This window comes from Polypterus senegalus, chromosome 14 (genome assembly GCF_016835505.1).
Source record: "Polypterus senegalus isolate Bchr_013 chromosome 14, ASM1683550v1, whole genome shotgun sequence".
In the NCBI taxonomy this organism is placed as follows: Eukaryota; Metazoa; Chordata; class Cladistia; order Polypteriformes; family Polypteridae; genus Polypterus; species Polypterus senegalus.
In genome coordinates, this window is record NC_053167.1 from 17877970 (window position 1) to 17901473 (window position 23504).

Here is a 23504-nt window from a genome sequence, read left to right on the forward strand (position 1 = left end):
ATACAGTATGTTTAATATTAATTAAGTAAAAATGAATGCAATTTAATTTTAATATTCACCTCTGGTACTTTACTACATATCCTTGATAACCCGGCGTCAACTCCTTGACTTTGACTTAATTTTAAGGTACATAAAGTCAACATAACTTGAGAAAAATAAGTCCAACCCAAAATTTCGAAAGTCCATCTTGGCAGTGCATTCTAGAACCGAGCCTGGATAGCATCCAATTTAAATCGTCCGACTTCGCAGGTACTCGTGGGGAGATTTCCAGCTCACAGTTTGTTTATTGACAGAAGGTTGAACATTCGGACGCATCGGATTTTCTTTTTAAATCTAAAAATATACTTTCGCTTATGCGCACAAACGTTTCTTACTTGTTCAACCAGTCGGCGCTGTTCGCTCCAAACACAGCCGTCCCCCTGTTCAGTACACATGTGCTTCCGTAAATGAGAACCGCAAAGCGAAGCGCGCCCCTGCCGTGAAATGTCGCGCTTGAGGTTTGTGATCGCTAATGCGAGTGCACAAGAGGAGGTTATGTATTCAAAAAGAACGGGTTGTTGATACGGCGTGAGAAAGCAATCCGGGGAGACAGAAATTGATTTTATTCGCATTCAGTGGCGCACCTCTTATGGCATCATTTAGCGCTACAGGTAAGAGAAATTTAAGTCCAAAGACATCCACTCCTCACGTATTCAGTGACTATCTCGGCAGCCTCTGAAGCGTAGGGCAGTGGGCTGAAGTCTGCTTAAAAGCACTCCGACGGTACCGAACAAATGCCGGTGCTCTTTCTTGGATCACCTCATGTTATTGGTAAGTTACACAGAGGGCGGATCAAATTATCACTTGGAAACAACTATTCTGCGAACCACCATGTCTTTTCACACTCTGGCACTTTATTTTGAGAGTCTGTTTAAAAAAACACTTAGTGCAGATGATATCACAAGGTCCTTTTAAATTGCGTGCCCTTGTCAGACGCTACAGTTCAGATTTAAAACTGCAGTAACCGCGTCTCTTTGTGACCAAGAAAAGTTTAGATGGTTAAGTTCTTTGCATGTCCAGTGTGTCCCATCCAGATCCTCAGTAAACATAATCTGGTGACGCATAGGTTCCATACCACTCATCCCATTTAAAAACGTCCGGCTTCCTGCACAGTTCCTGGCAATTATGATACCGTTGGGCTTTCATTGCAGTAGAATGACAGTCATCGAAATAGATGCTCAAGGTCATCTCATTGCTTCTAAAAAGCGGATAAATCCTTGGAGTTAAAGGCAAATTAGATCTTGTTTGAAATTCACTGGGGAAAAAAGAAGCTTGAGCAACCTTTTCTAAAGGATTAAATTCTTGCTTTAGCAAGAAGCATATTACTTAAAATATGACTCTGCAATTTGCAGTTGTTTTCCCCGTTTATAAGTTTAAATTGGAAAATTACTGTATATTTAGTTGGAATAGAAGTCCAAATATATGAGGAGAAAACAATGAACATCGGCAGATACTGTGGCTCTCCAGTTTCAGAATTAAACACTTCTTAAATGCGTATTTTTAAGTCCCAGCAGTATTGAGTGGATTGAAGAAACCAGCACAGAACATGCTCAGGCCATCATAGGGCACACTTACACACACTAGACCAGCACAGAGTTGTTAGTCTGTGATTGTTCGAAGAAACAAGAGCAACTGGGAAAACCAGTATAGTTTAAGTAAGTAAATAAATAAATAAACCCTACATTCCTTGTAATAAAGTATAGGAAAATAACTTTAAATAGTATGTATTATGTACTATACATACAAATATAAAGTGCACATACACATATTACATATTTTTTTTTTAGCAGGAGAAGAGCAAAAATTATTGCAACACAGAGTTGTAAATTGATGCATTACATTGCTATTTTCTGTTCCAGTAAATGTAAAAAAAAAAAAAAAAAGCTAAATCCTGAGTTATAAAGGTAATCAAGTACTTTATAAGGTCTTGCTCAGAAAGCGGTCGCCATCTCTTTCTTGTTGTTTGTTTTAGACTGGCCTACCCCTACTACAAACCCTGAACTTAAGGCTTGTGGTGGTAAGGCCAGGTACACCAGGATCCCTAATCTTAAAAATTTAGAGTAGGTGCCTAATCTTAAAAACAAGTGGCATCCACTTTCTGAACAAGAGCCACTTTATATAATGGTACTGTGATTCTGACTGGGGAAATATTTTATTAACCAACAGTAGGATAGTTTTTTTTCTGCTTGTAACATTAGAAAAATCTTCAATCTATTGTTTGTGGTCTTCCTGCAGTATTGGCTCCTGCTGTTTTTATTGTGTTGTTTCTTTTTCTTTGCCCTGTGTGGCAATATATTTAATTAATTGGTCTTTATGTCATGTTGCTTAAATTACAAAAGTTTGTTTTTTGCACACATCTTCATGACATGTGTAAAAGAAGATTCTGGGGAATTACTGCAAACTCTTGTCGTGTCCTCTAAACCTACTAGAATGGATATTATTTGTGACCATTGTCTTAAAAAAAGTGACTTCTTGATTTTCTGCCATAAAACACACTGACCGGTTATTTAGTTGCATTAATGTGGAACATAAAATTAGACAAGGAATTGGCATGTGATTTACTGTCTGATAATATCATCAACTATTTATTTTCTGTAGTTTTGAATTCATTTTCAATTTCATTACTCTTTCACTTAGTTGCTTTCATTTGTTCTGACTAAGATTAAAAGTCCATTTGAAGAACATAAATGTTAAAGAATTATTTATGCACATTATTATTCAGTATTGTATTTTTATAATGAAACATCAGAAGGCACAAAAAATGTACCTCCTAGTTTTTCTAGGTTCTTATAGTTATATAATTGTATATATATAATATAATACATTGTAGTGAAAAAAGAGAGCGAGTTCTAGGGGTTTGGTGCACAGAAAGATAAAAATCCATAGAAAAAACACACTGACAAAAGTTTAAATTCACCAACAGTGAAACAGAAAAAATATTATCACAAAGATGGGTCTGGGTTTCTAATGACATTAAAAGGATTATATTTCCAAGTTCTGTTAATGAGGAAAAATGACTGCCATGATGTCACACACATAAACTCAGTTAATGAGCATTTGATAAGATCCTACATGAGAGGTTGGCCATCAAATTAAACAAAGTTAGAGTTCAGGGTGCAGTGTGTAGATTGGTGCAGAACTGGCTAAAACACAGGAAGTACAAGGTGTAAGGAACTTTATCAGAATTGGAAAATGTTAAGCGTGGCGTACTTCAAGGGTCATTGCTGGGGCCACTGCTATTTTTAGTATATATAAATGAGTTGGATAGGAATATGAGCAACATCCCGGTTAAGGTTACTGCTGATGTCAAGCTAGGTGTATTGGCAGATAATCTAGTATCTTTAGAATTGTTACAGAGGGACTTCAACAGCATACAGGTTTGGGCAGATTTGTGGCAAATGAAATTTAACATAAGTAAATGTAAATGCTGCAAGTAGAAATGTTAGATTTGATAACACAATAGAGGGTTTAAAACTTTAAAGTATGGCTTATTAGAAGGATTTAGGAGTCATATTGGACTCATGAGTATCAACCTCCAGGCAGTCTTCAGAAGCCATTAAACAGGCTAACAGTAGTTTCTCGGCCTTTAGGGTTAGAGCATGTGTAGTATACAGTATGTTCTTATCAGTTTAATATCTGATACGTCTCCTGGTCACAGAGTCATGGCATAGAGCTGCAAGACCGGCCTCCATGGTTTCACTAGATGGATTTAAAATCTTATGAACAAACAGAAGCAGAATGGAAAGCAATAGGAAAAAAACAGTTGGACTTTCTGTTTTTGTGAATGAAAAATTGTGCAACACAAGATATATTACAATGAAAGTGCAGGTATATGACCTGAATGTAGAGCTGCTTGTGGTGGTCAAAAATTGCAGTTTGATCCTGTTGGAGCTGCAAGCCTACAGTCAGATGTTAAAAGTAAACAATGATGCTGATGTCACATATCTACATTTGAACACACACATCACCCATATTTTTGCTTGTACTGCAACTCACACACAAGTCACATTAATTTCTGACGACATGCTCAGAGGACACATGCAAACAACACTAGGAACACATGGCAGCCATGATGCATGCATGTAAGTGTTCTGAGCATGAAGTATAAACCCTAAGAGCTTGTGTGTGGTCACCGTACTGGTGCAAAAATGACTGCCAGCCAGGTGGATACTACACATTAGTGGTGGTTGAAGTCACTCACCACTTACTTTGAAATGTGATTTAAGTAGTGAGAAAACCACTATATAAATGTAAACAAGTGTTATTATTTGGTAATGAGCATTCCAGCACTTTCATCACAATTTCTGGGGACTGCAACAGTGATTCAGTTTCCTCCACCCACATCAGTTTTTACAAATTTGCAGACTGTACAACAAGGAAAAATCGAACTTCGGACTTGTTATATGCAAATATTTAAGAGGCATATAACTTTGTTGTTTTGCCATCTTTGGGCAAATCTAACCATAATTTGGTACAGCTCATACCTGCATATAAACCCATTGTTCAGTGGCCACCAGGGCAGTACAAGAATGGACAAAATAGGTTAAGGAGGCTGTTGGGTTTTTATACTTACACAAACAGTAAACCAATGAGACAGATACAGCAATTATGAAACTTGTTATTTTACTTACTGAATATACATACACTGCTGTATATTGCCAAAAGTATTTGGAAACCTGCCTTTACACACACACACACACACAAACTTTAATGACATTCCATTCTTAATATATAGGCTTTAATATGGAGTTGGCCCACCCTTTGCAGCTATAACAGCTTCAGCTCTTCTGGGAAGACTTATCACAAGGTTTAGGAATGTGTTTATGGGAATTTTTTACCATTCTTCCAGGAGAGCATTTGTAAGGTCAGGCACTGATGTTGGACGAAAAGGCCAGGCTCACAGTTTCCTCTCTAATTCATTCCAAATGTGTTCTGTTGGGTTGAGGTCAGGGCTCTGTGCAGGCCAGTCAAGTTCATCCTCACCAAATTTGCTCATCCGTTTCTTTATAGACCTTGCTTTGTGCACTGGTGTGCAGTCATGTTGGAACAGGAAGGGGGCCATCCCCAAACTGTTCCCACAAAGTTGGGAGCATGAAATTGTCCAAAATGGCTTTGTTCCAATCACTTGAACTAAGGGGCCAAGCCCAACCACTGAAAAACAACCCCGCACCATAATCCCCCTTCACCAAACTTTACACTTGTGCCGTTTACCAGGCAACCACCAAACCCAGACTTGTTCATCAGATTGCCAGACAGAGAAGTGTGATTCATCACTCCAGAGGACACGTCTCTACTTCTCTAGAGTCCAGTGATGATGTGCTTTACACCACTGCATCCGACGCTTTGCATTGCACTTGCAATGGAAACCCATTCCAAGAAGCTCTCTACGCACTGTTCTTGAGCTTTTGGAGGTCTGTAGGTATTGACTCTGCAGAAAGCTGGTGACTTCTGGATACTGTGCGCTTCAGGATGTGCTCTCCCTGCTCTGTAATTTTACATGGCCTACCACTTCATGGCTGAGTTGCTTTTGTTCCCAATTGATTCCACTTTGTTATAATACCACTAACAGGTGACTGTGGAATATTTAGTAGCAAGGAAATTTCAAGAATGGACTTATTACACAGATGGCATCCTATCATGAGACCACGTTTGAATTTACTGAGCTCTTGAGAGTGGCCCATTCTTTCACAAATGTTTGTAGAAGCAGTCTGCATGCCTAGGTGCTTGATTTTATACATCTGTGGCCACGGAAGTGATTGGAACACCCAAACTCATTGATTTAGGTGGGTATCCCGATACTTTTGGGAAATATAGTGTTTATCAAGTTCCACTGAAAACATGTGCATTAATAGCAAGGTGCAGGCACATCACATATTCTATGCAATTGTTTGGTAACATAAAATCGTGCATTTATTTGGTCTTAAATTCTGACATATACATAAAATTTCCTCCCATCCAGCTTGGATGTGTAACAGTATTTTTTTAATTAGCAAATAAATACATGGCAAAAAAAAAAACTTAAATACAGTGGGATGCAAAAGTTTGGGCAACCTTGTTAATAGTCATTATTTTCCTGTATAAATCGTTGGTTGTTATGATAAAAAATGTCAGTTAAATATATCATATAGGAGACACACACAGTGATATTTGAGAAGTGAAATGAAGTTTATTGGATTTACAGAAAGTGTGCAATAATTGTTCAAACAAAATCAGGCAGGTGCATAAATTTGGGCACCGTTGTCATTTTATTGATTCCAAAACTTTTAGAACTAATTATTGGAACTCAGATTGGCTTGGTAAGCTCAGTGACCCCTGACCTACATACACAGGTGAATCCTATAATGAGAAAGAGTATTTAAGGGGGTCAATTGTAAGTTTCCCTCCTCCTTTAATTTTCTCTGAAGAGTAGCAACATGGGGGTCACAAAACAACTCTCAAATGACCTGAAGACAAAGATTGTTCACCGTCATGGTTTAGGGGAAGGATACAGAAAGCTGTCCCAGAGATTTAAGCTGTCTGTTTCCACAGTTAGGGACATATTGAGGAAATGGAAGACCACAGGCTCAGTTCAAGTTAAGGCTCGAAGTGGCAGACCAAGAAAGATTTTGGATAGACAGAAGCGAAGAATGGTGAGAACAGTCAGAGTCAACCCACAGACCAGCACCAAAGACCTACAACATCATCTTGCAGCAGATGGAGTCACTGTGCATCGTTCAACCATTCGGCACACTTTACACAAGGAGATGCTGTATGCGAGAATGATGCAGAGGAAGCCTTTTCTCCGCCCACAGCACAAACAGAGCAGCTTGAGGTATGCTCAAGCACATTTGGACAAGCCAGCTTCATTTTGGAATAAGGTGCTGTGGACTGATGAAACTAAAATTGAGTTATTTGGGCATAACAAGGGGCGTTATGCATGGAGGAAAAAGAACACAGAGAAAAACACCTGCTACCTACAGTAAAATATGGTGGTTGTTCCATCATGCTGTGGGGCTGTGTGGCCAGTGCAGGGACTGGGAATCTTGTCAAAGTTGAGGGACACATGGATTCCACTCAGTATCAGCAGATTCTGGAGACCAATGTCCAGGAATCAGTGACAAAGCTGAAGCTGCACCGGGGCTGGATCTTTCAACAAGACAACGACCCGAAACACTGCTCAAAATCCATTAAGGCATTCATGCAGAGGAACAAGTAAAACATTCTGGAATGGCCATCTCAGTCCCCTGACCTGAATATAATTGAAAATCTGTGGTGTGAGTTAAAGAGAGCTGTCCATACTCGGAAGCCATCAAACCTGAATGAACTAGAGATGTTTTGTAAAGAGGAATGGTCCAAAATACCTTCAACCACAATCCAGACTCTCATTGGAACCTACAGGAAGCGTTTAGAGGCTGTAATTTCTGCAAAAGGTGGATCTACTAAATATTGATTTCATTTCTTTTTTGTGGTGCCCAAATTTATGCACCTGCCTGATTTTGTTTGAACAATTATTACACACTTTCTGTAAATCCAATAAACTTCATTTCACTTCTCAAATATCACTGTGTGTGTCTCCTATATGATATATTTAACTGACATTTTTTATCGTAACAACCAAAGATTTATACAGGAAAATAATGACTATTAACAAGGTTGCCCAAACTTTTGCATCCCACTGTAGTGGTGGGTTTTCATCCCATCATTACATTTTTTCCTGTTTTATAGGGTACTGTGTCATTTTTAAAAACTGTCAAATGTTGAAGCATAATGTTGACGTATTGTGTGTTTTGAAAAATTCAAAGAAATTTGTAACAGTGCCAATTCCTCTTGACATTTAATATATACAGTAGTGTTCAACACGGCAACAGCAGAATAATGCTTGTTAAATTGGAAGATAATATGAATACAGCCCTGGCCCTAACCAATGTGCCAAGTCTATAGAGAACTATTCAAAAGAATATATTATGGCAGCAAAAGATGATTTGACTATTAACTAATATATATTTTGTAAATACTTAAGCCAAGAATATAATTTTTGTTTTTTTTAAGATGTTTGTGACAGTGGTTGACAGGATCCAGTGTTATGTGTTTTAGTTATGTACCTGGCTGTGTCTTTGTAGAGTTTGTAGTGTTTTACCTATACTTGTTTGGGTTTACTTCCCTCAACCCAAAAGATTAGCACATTAATGTGCAATTAAATTAATTTTGGAGATTACATTGTGTGCACAATTATTAGGCAAGTGAGTATTTTGACCATATCATCATTTTTAATGCATATATTCCAACTCCAAGCTGTATTAACTTGAATGCTTATTGGATTTAAGCACGTCAAGTGATGTGTATTTGTGTAATGAGGGAGGGTGTGGCCTAAGGAGATCAACACCCTATATCAAGGTGTGCAGAATTATTAGGCAGCTAGTTTTCCTCGGGCAAAATGGGCCAAAAAAGAGATTTAACTGACTCTGAAAAGTCAAAAATTGTAAAAAGTCTTTCAGAGGGATGCAACACTTTTGGAATTGCTAAGATATTGGTGTGTGATCACAGAACCATCAAACATTTTGTTGCAAATAGTCAACAGGGTCGCAAGAAACGTGTTGAGAACAAAAGACGCAAATTAGCTGCCAAAGATTTGAGAAGAATCAAACGTGAAGCTACCAGGAACCCATTATCCTCCAGTACTTTCATATTCCAGAGCTGCAACCTACCTGGAGTGCCCAGAAGTACAAGGTGTTCAGTGCTCAAAGACATGGCCAAGGTAAGGAGGGCTGAAACCCAACCACCACTGAACAAGAAACATAAGTTGAAACGTCAAAACTGGGCCAAGAAATATCTGAAGACAGATTTTTTCAAAGGTTTTATGGACCGATGAGATGAGAGTGACTCTTGATGGACCAGATGGATGGACCTGTGGATCAGTAATGGGCACAGAGCTCCACTCCAACGTGGAGGTGGGGTACTGGTATGAGCTGGTATTTATAAAGATGAGCTAGTTGGACCTTTTTGCGTTGAAGATGAACTCAAAATCAACTCCCAAACCTACTGCCAGTTTTTCGAAGACACTTTCTTCAAACAGTGATACAGGAAAAAGACCATGATTTTTATGCAGGCCAATGCTCCATCACTTGCATCGAAGTTCTCCACTGCGTGGCCAGCCAGTAAAGGCCTTAAAGATGAAGGAATAATGACATGGCCCCCTTCCTCATCTGACCTAAACCCTATCGAGAACTTGTGGGCACTTCTTAAATGCTAGATTTACGGGGGAGAAAAACAATACACCTCTCTGAAGAGTGTCTGGGAGGCTGTAGTCACTGCTCCACAAAAAGCTGATCGTCAACAGATCAAGAAACTGACAGACTCCATGAATGGAAAGGATTATGACTGTTATTGGAAAGAAGGGTGGCTATATTGGTCATTGATTGATTGATTTATTTTTTTTGAAATGTCAGAGATGTTTATTTGTAAATTTTGAGGTGTTTGTTTATTATTCTCACTATAACAGATGAAAATAAACAAGTGAGATGGGAAAATGTTCATTTTTCCTTTAGTTGCATAATAAATCTGCACACTAATAGTTGCCTAATAATTGTGCGTACATATGTATTCCCCTGATGATGTTCACACTCACATTTCCGTTGTGAAACATTCAGGTTTCAGGTTTATTAACATTTTGGATTGACTGATAGCACTGTGTTTGTTCCATATTAAAATTAATCCTCAAAAATACAACTTGCCTAATAATTCTGCACTCCCTGTAATCTTGTGTCCAGGGTTGTGTTATTCCTTGCACCCAAAGCTTCTGGAATATGTTGTTGCCCATCACTGCCCAGAAACAAACTAAATGTGTAACTGCATGCATCTATTACATGCAAGCATGCTTTTTATCTTAAATCTTGTTGGAAAAAGATATAAGAGAAAATCATTTGCAAGGAGATGTTACAACAAATTTATTCTGCAGGACATCCCTTCAAAAACTAAAGTGACTTAGGATATTACTTAGGTTTCTTAGTATTCCTGGTTGTGAAGAAGGAATTTAATTGATTTATACAAGGAGGGCAAAACACCATGATAAAGTAAAAATATAAATTATCTGAAGCTATTTGTCTGTCTAGTATATACAGTACCTACGCAGAGAATGATTGAGGACTGAAATGTAATTGTAAATAAGTTAAGAACTGAGCATTTACAATAATACAATTGCTGTTTTATTTAGTAATTATTTTTGCTGCTCTTAGCAAGCTTTCTTTGAGTAACAGTCATCCTCTTTCTTGCAGTTTCTGGAGGAGCTCACATTGACATTGAACCTGGTCCAGACATTCATATCTGTGGTGCCTGTAAACAAGCATATAATAACTTTGATCTGTTTGTTGCTCATAAGCAGAATGAGTGTCAGATGCCTTCAGATACTCCTCCAGCTCCCAGCGTTGTTCAGACGATTGCAGGTAAACAAATATGATTACTGTTATTTTTCCTCTAACATACAGCTGGCAATTGATTGTCATTTGGAGAATACTGTTTTATAACCAGTGACATAGCAATCACATTATTTTGTATTGTTTTCTCACAAATGTGAAAAGTTGAACAGTCAGTTAGGCATCCATTATTTATCCAGCTTTACATTCGATCAAAATGGATTGGAACCTAACCCAATAGTTACAGGGCATGAACATCCTTGACAGGATTCTAGTCAGTACTGAATAGGTGTAGGCTTCCTGTTCCTGTAGGCCCTGTTTTTTGACAACCAACCATCAACAACCCCCCACCACCAAAGACTTGACTCCCAAAGAAGACCGTCTAAAACTCAAAAAAAAAAAGAAAACCTTTTAGGAAAAAATGGAAGAAACATTGGAAAAGGCAATTCAGAGAGAGAGAGACCCCTCCCGGGTAGTTTGGACATGCAATAAGTGTAAAAAATGGGGTCAATACAATATACTAAACAGACCACATCCTCTTTGCAGATCTAGATGGCAAATCTATCACTGCCACCTCAGGTATACAATACAATAGTAAGAGTACAAGCTACAAAGCAAAATGTAAGAATGGATTATACCACATATGAGGATTCAGATTTGTTCAGAGTCCAGGACACCCTGGCCAAGAAGCTGCCTCCACCCTACTGGCAATGCCATAGCTGAGTCGGTGCTGGGCGAACAATCTGATGAAAGAACCCTTCCACATCATGATTCCAATGCTCCTTTATCAGAGATAACTTTTCCATGGGCAGGCAGACAGCTTGGCAGTAGAGCAGTGGCACCGAGTGCCAAGAAGAGAAACAGAGTAGGCGAGTATTTCTAAATACACTGTATCCGTAAAGTATTGACAGCGCATCAGTTTTTCCACATTTTATTATGTTACAGCCTTATTCCAAAATGGATTAAATTCATTTTTTTCCTCCGAATTTTACACACAACACCCCATAATGACAACGTGAAAAAAGTTTACTTGAGGTTTTTGCAAATGTATTAAAAATAAAAAAAACGTGAAATCACATGTACATACAGTAAGTATTCACAGCCTTTGCTCAATACTTTGTCGATGCACCTTTGGCAGCAATTACAGCCTCAAGTCTTTTTGAATATGATGCCACAAGCTTGGCACACCTATCCTTGGCCAGTTTCACCCATTCCTCTTTGCAGCACCTCTCATGCTCCATCAGGTTGGATGGGAAGCGTTGGTGCACAGCCATTTTAAGATCTCTCCAGAGATGTTCAATCGGATTTAAGTCTGGGCTCTGGCTGGGCCACTCAAGGACATTCACAGAGTTGTCCTGAAGCCACTCCTTTGATATCTTGGCTGTGTGCTTAGGGTCGTTGTCCTGCTGAAAGATGAACCGTCACCCCAGTCTGAGGTCAAGAGCGTGCTGGAGCAGGTTTTCATCCAGGTTGTCTCTGTACATTGCTGCAGTCATCTTTACCTTTATCCTGACTAGTCCCCCAGTTCCTGCCGCTGAAAAACATCCGCAGAGCATGATGCTGCCACCACCATGCTTCACTGTAGGAATGGTATTGGCCTAGGGATGAGCGGTGCCTGGTTTCCTTCAAACGTGACACCTGGCATTCACACCAAAAAGTTCAATCTTTGTCTCATCAGACCAGACCATTTTGTTTCTCATGGTCTGAGAGTCCTTCAGGTGCCTTTTGGCAAACTCTAGGTGGGCTGCCATGTGCCTTTTACTAAGGAGTGGCTTCCGTCTGGCTACTCTACCATACAGGCCTGATTGGTGGATTTCTGCCAAGATGGTTGTCCTTCTGGAAGGTTCTCCTCTCTCCACAGAGGACCTCTGGAGCTCTGACAGAGTGACCATCGGGTTCTTGGTCACCTCCCTGACTAAGGCCCTTCTCCCCTGATTGCTCAGTTTAGATGACCGGCCAGGTCTAGGAATAGTCCTGGTGGTTTAGAACTTCTTCCACTTACGGATGATGGAGGCCACTGTGCTCATTGGGACCTTCAAAGCAGCAGAAATGTTTCTGTAACCTTCCCCAGATTTGTGCCTCGAGACAATCCTGTCTCGGAGGTCTACAGACAATTCCTTTGACGTCATGCTTGGTTTGTGCTCTGACATGAACTGTCAACTGTGGGACCTTATATAGACAGGTGTGTGCCTTTTCAAATCATGTCCAATCAACTGAATTTACTACAGGTGGACACCAATTAAGCTGCAGAAACATATCAAGGATGATCCGGGGAAACAGGATGCACCTGAGCACAATTTTGAGCTTCATGGCAAAGGCTGTGAATACTTATGTAAATGTGATTTCTCAGTAAACTTTTCCATGTTGTCATTAAGGGGTTTTGTGTGTAGAATTCTGAGGAAAAAAATGAATTTAATCCATTTGGGAATAAGGCTGTAACATAACAAAATGTGGAAAAAGTGATGTGCTGTGAATACTTTCTGGATGCACTGTATCATATTACTTACGTTTTAGTAATGATGACTGACAACAGAGATGCCACATTCGCAGTTAATCATCAGCTGTAGTCTGGATATGCTAAACTGAAGTAGTGAGTCTTCAGATGGGATTTAAGTGCTGAGATTGAAGTGGCACCTCTTACACCAGTCCTGTCTATTCCACAGCTTTGGGGTCCTGTAATTAAAAGCTCAACCCCCACTATTATTTTGTTAATTTTTTGAATAATTAGCAGCCCAGCATCTTGAGATCTTAAAGTGCGCTCTGGTTTGTAAGTAATGATTAAGTTTAGATAAGTAAGCTGGACCTTGGCCATTTATGGCTTTATTTGTTAAAAGGAGAATTTTGAAATCTGCCCTTAACTTAACTGGGAGCCTATATTCTTGCAATAATTCTTGCAGTACCATTTTGAATTAACTGATAGTTATATAAATAGCAAGTAGTACATCCAGTGAACACCACATTTCATTTGTCAATCCTACTAGAAATAAATGCATGAATTAATTTCTCAGTGTCCCACATATTTATAAAAAGTCTTAATTTACCAACATTATTAAGCTGGAAGAAACATGTTTTGTACAGCTTTGTAATGTGTGTTTTAAATGACATTGCTGGCTGATTCATTAAAACTAGTGGCGATTCCCACCACGTTAAATAATGACAAAATATTGTTGCGATCAGCATCATTCCTTCCAATAATGACAAAATATTGTTGCGATCAGCATCATTCCCTCCAATAATTAACATGATGATATGAGTCTGTTTTAATAGTGTTTAAAGACAAGTAGTTCTCATCCATCTTCTTCTTTAATCCACTTAAACATCTAATTAAAGACAATATCGGAAAAACATTATTTGGTCTAAAAGAATGGTATAACCGGGTGTCATCTTTGTACGAGTGAAAATTAACATTATGATTTGTAATGATAAATCTCAGTGAAAATAGTAAAGGTCCCAGTACTGGGCCATGCGGGACACCATATCTCTGTATAATGTCTGTGTATAATGATGGAAAACTGTTAGCACATTTCTGTACGTACTGGAATTTATTTGATAAATAATAACTAAACCAGGTAAGGACATTGCCTATAAGGCCAGTGACATTTTTCAGCCTGTGTAACTATGTCAAAAGCTGTGTTTAAGTGTAACAACACAATTACAGAGTGTAGTTTACAACATGTGTTAGTACAATTTCTGTACTATGATAGTTTTAGAGTGAAAGAGTAAATTTGATATGGGTCATTAATTATTAAGTATATGTGTGTCAAAGCTATATTTTGGGATTAAACAAAAGAAGCCATCCAGTTACGATGAAGACTGTCTCTCTTGAAAAATCCAGGTCTTTGTCAAAAATCAACCTAATTGCTCACAAAGGCTATGCTTTTATTTGCACATCAGGTTTATAGCCAGCAGTGAAGGGAATGCAAACTGCTATAAATTGCATGCCTTCTATATAATTTTGGTAACGGGCCAGACACAATTAAATTCTTTGCTTTGTTTTATAGTTGTTCTCCTTTAATACCTCAGATTGCTGTAAATAAAAATTGTTAGTGCTGTTATGCAACAATAATTCATAATTGGTGAGAAGATCCAATTGAGCCTCAATGTCAGAAATTTCCACCCTGGGAAGCATTTAACATTAACTGCTAGTTTAATATAGTTTAGAATTCTAACATTGCACACTATAGAATCGCCCATTAGGAGCACTCTATTGTTTTCAGGATCCACAGACATGCTACAGAGTGCTGAGAATCTGTTCTGAGTCTGAATTGGTGATCTTGCTGTCAAGTTCCTAATGTGGTCCTCTAATTTGCATATTTTCCCAACCAACTCTAAATTAACTAAACACTTTGGCAGCTGAAGTCGTCTATATTGTTGGCCGGAAAATCTGAACTGTACATGCTGCAGTACACCCAACATATAAACATACCCTCAACTGACAGAGAACAGATGCAACTTATGTTCATCGCCAAGTTCATCTTATTCCATTTCTGCAGTAGATTCAGTGCTTTCTGCATTCAGCTAAATCACTAGGCGGAAACTGTTGGCTTCAAGTTTGCACTGCTGGTTACTTCTCCTCATTGCTATATGTGTGTGTGAGATGCCACTCTTAAGCTTCCACTTGCTGCTGCTCTGCGCATGCTTCAGCTCCTTCCGCTTCCAGAATCTGCAACAGAAAAGAGAGAGAGGGAATCATAAACATATAATATAGTTTTACAAAGCTAGTCTTGCATAGGGAGATACTAAAACTATCTATTGACATGCCATTTGGTGTCAGCCTCCTCTTATGGTTACTATGGTAATAATCCTGATAGGGCCATCAGATGTAAACTCCTTCCTCATTTCTTCCTCGTACTTGCTCACTGCCTCTCTAACACATAATTTACATAATCTACTAATAAATAAAATACTTAGAGAAAGCAATACAGACTTTATTCAGATGATAAACAGTTACATTTGTTTTGGAGCTTATGACATTTCACTCCGTTGATACGTATGTACTGTGCCCTCAGAAATTATTTACACTCATTAACTTTTTCACGTTTTGTTATGTTGTAGCCTGTGCTAAAATTGTTTAATTTCATCTTTTCCCTCATCTAATAACACTTAATACAGCAGAATAAAATATTTGAAACAAAATTTTAGTCGTTTTGCAAATTTATTAAAAATATAAAACTGAAATTTCATATTGCTTATGGAGCTTAGAGATAGGATTTTGTTTAGATATAGATTTGGAGAAGGCTTCAAAAAAAGTTCTGCAGCATTGAAAGTTCCCAAGACCATAGTGGCCACCATAATTTTTAAATGGAAGAAATATGGAATATTCAATTCTCTTTCTGAGCTGACTGCCTGACTAAACTGAGCAATCTGTAGAGAATGGCCTTGTTAAGAGAGGTGATCAAGAAGCCAATCATCATTCTGACTGAGCTTCAGAGAACCAGTATGGGGATGGTAGAAATTTCCAGAAAGACAACCGCCACTGCAACACGCCACTAATCTGAAATTCAGAGCAGAGTGGCCAGATAACACAGGAAAGCCTCCTGAAGTTTGCCGAAAGACACTTAAATAGACTTGGTATTACTTGGGATACCCTTGGGATTAATAAAGTATCTATCTATATATCTATCTAAAATGACTCTCAGGCTATTTAAACAGAAGCCTTCACTTTGAATTTATGATGTATTCTTTTTCTTGTTGATGGGAATACTATTAATGGAATTTTCTTCTTGAAGGATGACTGCTGTTGGATTCTTTTTATTTATTTTTATGACACATTCATAGTTCCATGTTAAGAAGAGCTGAAATGATTTAAATTCTCTTCCCATTTTATAATTTCTGTATTTGGATTTTCTAGTGGTTATGACATTTAAACATTTTTAAACTATCCATTCTAAAACATCTCTTATCACTTACAATCTATATATATAATTCACTAAGGCAAGACACCCATGGAAAGGCAAGACAACCATGGAAAGCACGCCGGAAGGGGCGTGGATTCACTAAGCCGCTGACGACAAGTAAGACACCTATGGCGCACGCCGGAAGGAGCCACACCGGAGGTGAATCGCCATATACAGCGTTTAAAACGGTTTGCGAGGGTATCCCATGGGATCCTTAAAACAATCCTTTACAACTGAGGTTAAAACACAATGAAGTAAGCAGTCTTTAAAAACCCAGTTTTCGGTTATGACGCACGACCGCGTGCACCATAGCAAACTGTTTTAAAACGCTACATACAGCAATTTGCATCAGCGACAAACATGCGTCCTCTTATAACTTATAAGCTCCTGCTGGAACACGGAAAGTCTACGTGACTCACAGGTGCATCTGGACTGTGCAAAGACGACAGCGACTCAAGTGACGAGTTGGAGGTTTTCAGTCACAGACGATTGTGTGTTGGTTCGTTCCGTGCATTGTTACAATGTTACTTTTCTTGCTGATTTATTACATTACTGATTTTTCAAATGTTAGTTTTCTCCCTGTGCTTAAAAATCATTAAAAAACCGGCCTGATTATGCGGTGTATGGTACGCCGCGGGTTGGCTTGTGTTATGTATTAGAGGATGCATATCCAGGGGGTTAATTTCATGATGTACTTAGACATATGAGCTATAAAGTCATTATTAGAATATGAAATATTGGCAATTCATAGCCATCCTAGAGGAAGTCAACTTGCTTGTTGTCTTTGTTAATCAAAAACTGGTAGTCACAGCAGACTGAAGTGATATGTATAGTTGACTTCAGTTTTATCATACAGTTTAAACATTTGTAAAACTCAATAATTACAGTAAAACTGTTAAAAAACCATTATGTGTTCTCACATAATACTATTTTTCTTTTTATAGAAACCAGTCCAGAATTTAGTTTTGAAGAGACATGCCAGCCATGTATGCCCAATGACAATAAGAAGGCTCAAACTAAATCACAGATAGCATCTTTGAAAAAGGTTCGGCCCACAGTCACAGCAAAGAAAATGGCCTGCTCCTTTCCAGGTAGTAGAAGTTTGTTTGCTTTGTTATGAATTTAAAGAAAAGTTATGGAATTTTTAATGCTATTTCTATGATTTAAACATTGCTCTTTTTTAAGGTTGTACTTAAGTTTTATAACACATATGTTTTCTTCTTAATCCAGACATCCATCTGGTCTTTCATTTGCAAAAAAAACAAAGTCAAAATGTCTGTAAAGAAAACAAATAAACTTAATTTCTTGTTTAAAGTTATAAATTAAACATGTTTTTATAGCTTTTTTCCATAGAAGGAAAGTACGAAAAAGAAAGAGTAAAGCAAAGAAAGGGGGGTAAAAAAGGGTATAAGACCATACTAAATAGGAAAATCTTTTTGAAATATTACACTAACAATGACAATTTTTTTCTTGTATAGGTCAAAATCACACAAGGAATGCCTTAACAGGCCCTATTTTTAGTCAATCCCCCAGTCTTGACTCTCTCAGAATACAAGAAAAAAAACGAATGACATACCAACTCTGAAAGCGAAATGCAAGAGTAGATTATGCCACATAAGTACAGTTCTAAATACAGAACTATCACATGTAAGGATACGTGTTTGTAAAATTACTGTCAGATTGTAGAAAAGGAGTCATACAATCCAGACAAAGGCACAGTCAGTGTCAGACAAGCCTGCCTCCTCCCTGTATTGTATTCTACAGCTGATTCAGTGCTGAGGGTGCTGCAAGAACCGTCTTTCCTACATTTACGATGTGTGTACCTGTTGCAGTGCACACACTTTTGTCTATGCTTTGGTTTTTATTACATTGAAAGGGCACTTGACACTGACTCACTTTTCTTTCCTGGGGATGCGGCTGTCTTGGAACAGAAGCTTGTCAATGTTGCATCCTCCTTTTCATTATCCATCTCCTTTTCTAGTAAGATGCAACGACGAAGTTCCTCTGCAATATGAGCCATGAACACTCTTATTTTCACAGCGGCCTCTTGCATGCCTTGCACAATACATGTGCGTTAATCCTGCTGCAGTGAATAAGCTTACGCCTTCTGGTGCATGATGTCGATGCAGCACAAAGAAAATAAAGAAAGAGACAAATATATGGGACATTGGGTATAAATTGATGGTACTTGTAAAAGTTAGCTTTTTTCAGTTTTATACTCTCAATCACGATCACACTGTAACACCTCCCGCCTCTCCTGGTCTGACTCTAAGTAACAGCACCAGCGTAAATTCACACCCGATCTGACACTGTTCATTCATTCCCTCCAGATTAGAGAATGTCAAGTTCCATTTCCTCAAAACACTACTCACATCTACAGTTATTCCCAGTTTCAAATAAAAACTAACAGTGTCAGATCCCTAGGGCAGTAGTATGTATCGTGATCGTGAGTGAGAGAATTAAAGTGAAAAAAAGGTAACTTTTACAAGTACCGTACTATAGATGTACATGGTCTGTTACAGACGCAAACAATATGTATGTGTACTGCATAATATTAACAATAAGAGCAGCTCACTCCTGAAAACAGCAAATCCCTTGATTACAAGTCAGCAAATCTTACCGCTACGCCACGGAAGCTGTTGTATCGTCCTTCAACCTTTTGTGAAAGTGTTTATTTGATCTTTGGACTTCAGGCTTCACACATTCTATATTTTATGCCCACATTTTGTAACATTTATTACTAAAATATGAAAAAGTTTCTGTTTTGACAATGAGTTTTCACAGATTACTGTAGAAACGGAACACACATGAAATGCATGTGTTCCAAATAACGATCTATTATTTCCACTCTAAAACTCCAACAGTTCACTCCCAAATAATCAAACAAGGCATTAGCTGGGAGAACTTAGTGAACATTCTGCCACGGTGGGGGATAGTATAGCAGGCTGCTTGTCTTAATCGGGACGTTTACAGGACAAAAGACACTGACAGAGAGGTTCAAACGTATTTAAGGTGGGACAGATTTACGAGTTTTTTCTTAGGCTCTGGTAATTCTACTGTTAAAAAGGTGGGATGTATCTACGTGTTTTTTCATAGGCTTTGGTAATTCTAGTGTTAAACCTGCCCTAAGCTGGGAGGGGGTAGCGCCTTTAAGAACTTTATGTTGTGAACCACCAGGGAGCCCCAGAGAGCCCCAAACTATAGGCACAACCACACAGACACAAGTCCCAGTTAATAAAGACTGTTTATTTTCATACTACCTTCTATAAAAGCTTCCAAAACTTTTCCACACTTTCTTTCTTTTCTCCTCCTCCTTATCTCCCAGGCTATCTTAGTCCACTTCCACCCGAATCTGACTGCCTGAATGTGGCATGGTGGTTACTTTTATCTTGGACCTGGAAGTACTTCCGGTTCTAAGGTATAACCTGACATAAACATTTCTGAGTTATTCAGAAGTCCCGTAAAGTAGGGATTATTAATCCCCTCAACTCCTCCTGGTGGCCCACACTAGACCCAACAAGGCTGAATTTTGGGACTACAGGTTCTAGCATGCCCTATGGGCATTCGTGTGGGAATTTTAATCCAAGGGCACAGCAACCCAGTGTATATGGGAAAAGGATATTCACAAGTGTTCATCTTTCCTAGTCCTTCTATTATGCTGGCCTCCCAACCAGGTATTATTCCTGGGTCCAGCCCGACCAGGATGCCAGTGTACCCATTCTGGCATAGGCATGTTTTGTCTCATCTGGGTGACATAGGATGTCCTTTGGATAGGATAGGATGTCCTCTGGCCCCAAGATGGCTTTAATCCCATTCCCAGGTCACTTCTACCCTTGTGTTCAAGATTGACTCTGTAACTGTGTTAGGGAAATTATCATAATGCACCCTGCAGTAGCTGCTGCTATCTTTGTTCCAGTAAACTTCCAAAACAATCTTCTGGCTGTCTGTTAGACCCACACATCCTTTTCTGGACCAGTATAGCATCCACCAGCTTTACCTCATCTGCAATACAGTCTCTAAAAGTTGGGGGAAGATGACATGCTTAAATTTTAAGTTTCCTTTTCTTTGGTGTCAAGGAGAGAGCACAGTGTTTCTCCCAGTCGCCACCTTTTTCCTCCCATGTAGTGGTTCCCTCCTACTGCTATTATTAAGCCGACGCCTTTATAACAGGTAACTTACAACAATCGAGATACAGTTCGTTACATTTTCTTTTTGTTTTTCCAGTTGGACCACATGCATGTGAAGTGAGGTGCTGATAGCCACACAGTACCATTAGTGAGATTTAAAGCTGGGTTTGAAGTCCAAATCCTTAACCACTATGCCACAGTGCCTGCCTCCCATGCATCTACCAATAACCTCAATGTTCCCTTTCTCCTCACTATCATGACATATCATACCATTGCCAGTAGTGTTTAGTGTCCCATGGATATTGCTTATCACTGCTTTTGTCCTTTGTAATTCTCTGTACAGTTCCCTTGTTCACATCTCTTTGTTACCACCAAAAGAGACTATCTTAATTATTTCTGTAGGTTTAAGCTCATTGATTAAAGGTTTCAAATACCTCAAAAATGTATTATAGGTTTTTTTAGGATGTATAGAGTACAGTGCTGGCATAATAACTTGAGGTTTTTTGAAGTGATTTTTACCCATTTTTTTCACTTCATTGAAGTAGTTAATTAATAATAGAACAGACATAATAGAAGAAGCAACATACAATTTTATTAATAAATACCAGGTATAGTTGTCTGCTATTTAAATAATCATACGTTTCCTGTATTAAGTATTTCTGTTTTTTGTTAAAATGGAAAGAACATTACAAGAGGAATCAGATCTTACTTGGTCTTTTGTTTTTTTGACGTTAGGCCTTAACATTGATTTCTGTTACTACACATTTTGTTTATATATTTTCACTTGTTTTCTCTTTTGTTTAAAAGATAAGATACAATATTGAGCTATAAAAATACCATTTTTATGCTTATGTTGACATTAGTAATTATGTTTATGTATACCATTAATGTTTCATTCTTTGAGATTATATTTAACATAAAATGTTTTATAAGAAATCTAGTATATTTTTTATTCTAAAGGTTTTAATATAATTATTTTTAGGTTGTTCCTTTAAAACTCACTATGGACAGAAGGATATGGAAAGACATTTAAAGACACACACAGGTTTGTATTTTAGTAATATTTCATTCTTTGTCACATTGTACTCAACCACATGTCCTCAGACTTCATTTTTAATGGTAACGTTTCCTGAAATGGGTTTACTTAATCTGAAGGTTAAGATTTTGGTGTGTTTTTGACTTGTGCATCCACACCCCAGTCCAGAGACATGCTTGCAATTTTGCGCTTAGAGCAGACATTATAGTTGAGGGTAGCAGAAAAATATTGATGAAAAATTAGAAGTGATGATTTTCCAGGATGCACCCCTAAATTAATTAGGACATGAAAATTGCTATTTTAGATTTAAAAATTCTCTTCAACAATAATTAAGTTCCAAACAGAAAAATGATGAATGGCTGATCTGAAATCAGCATTTCTCATACACTAAATATTCCCCTTTAGCTTCTATTACAGGTTAACACCATCACTTCTTTTTATTTTCAGTTTAGAACAAATAGCATTTATTGTTGTGACATTTTAAACTTACAAAATGTGCATCATCCCACAATATTCTTACCAGAAAGATTTATGAAAATATACTGTATTACTAGTCAGTACTCATGATAATCCATCCATCCATTTTCCAACCCGCTGAATCCGAACACAGGGTCACGGGGGGGGTCTGTTGGAGCCAATCCCAGCCAACACAGGGCACAAGGCAGGAACCAATTCTGGGCAGGGTGCCAACCCACCGCAGGACACACACAAACACACCCACACACCAAGGCCAATTTAGAATCACCAATCCACCTAACCTGCATGTCTTTGGACTGTGGGAGGAAACCCACGCAGACATGGGAAGAACATTCAAACTCCACGCAGGGTGGACCCGGGAAGCGTACCACTGCGCCACTCATGATAATCAAAACTGCAAATCCTAACAGTGATATAATAAGAAATATGAATATGTACACTATTTGTACAGACAAATAGTGCTAGGTGATGAGAAGTATTTTGAATATATGATAACAACAGACGCCATCAAAATGGGCTTTTCAAATCAAACACAATTTCAGAATTAAGCTGTAAAGTACAATTGATTAAGATAGTCAATCTACACGGTAGAGCATTAAATTTTGGGTTAAGTGCTTAAATAAAGCACTGGTATACAGTAGGGCAGCATTAGTATTGCAGCAGTGAATTTGAGTGATTGTTTAAAATTGTAAATGAAGGAAGGACATCTTAAAAGCTGGAGTGGAAATATAGCTACTGAGCATGCATTTGAAAGTCTAGCTAGATTAATCTTCTTTAAAAAGACAGAAAAAGAAAGTTCTAGAGGAGTTGCCTTAAAGCTGAATGAGCATTTACCTAGAATAATATAATTATTAATATAAACACATAATATTATGATACTGTAACCTGAAGATCTCATGTTGTTGATACGGGTGTATATCGTGTAGGTAGTTTAGAGAAGTATGGTGAAGTTTTAGAGTTTGTTATAAATCAGTAGCAGCGTTTTTAGGAAAATGTATTTCGTTTGGCAGAAACTGAGTAGTGTTTTTCTGAATAAATGAAATACGAATATGTTTTGCTGATGCAATAAAAACAAATCTGCCAGCTTTGTATCTTCAGAAATTATCAGCATGAACAGACCAAAAGGGATCAAATATGAAAAAGTTACATGTGTTTTTAGGTTACTCTACAATATCTGTGTATATTCTCTTTCTTTAAGGGGAAGCCATATGTATTACTGTAATTTCTATACTGAACTAATCAGATTGAACTTTATAAATTAGGTACTTGTGAGTTTTGCATTGCTTTTCAAATGCAGAGATTGGAATCTAAACCTAATAAATTATATTTGTGGAGTCTTTCACAGAATTCATTTAAGTCTTGTTTTAAGATCTTGTTGAGCGCATGACTAATTTGCATACATAATTAGCCATGTGGTGCTTTGTTGCTAGGGCAGAGTGAACAGTGTTGTATATCCCTGGCAGAACTGGTAATACAGCACGTTTTTTTAAACACACATGGAATGTAGCAGTGTTTATCAACCTTTGTAACTTCAGGATAC

The 23504-nt window shown here is 38.1% G+C and overlaps 1 protein-coding gene and 1 pseudogene across 1 annotated transcript in view; both read left to right on the plus strand.

Annotated features, from left to right (window-relative positions):
* Positions 1–360: 360 nt before the first annotated feature.
* zfp64 (zinc finger protein 64 homolog (mouse)) overlaps positions 361–23504 on the plus strand; it is a 42426-nt gene continuing 19282 nt past the window's right edge. The window contains exons 1-4 of the mRNA XM_039734822.1: positions 361–650; positions 10290–10457; positions 17269–17415; positions 21434–21496. Of these exons, the coding sequence (XP_039590756.1) occupies positions 629–650; positions 10290–10457; positions 17269–17415; positions 21434–21496 (400 nt within the window). The 5' untranslated portion in view covers positions 361–628. The remainder of the gene's footprint in view (positions 651–10289; positions 10458–17268; positions 17416–21433; positions 21497–23504) is intronic.
* LOC120515300 lies at positions 3611–3833 on the plus strand (annotated as a pseudogene).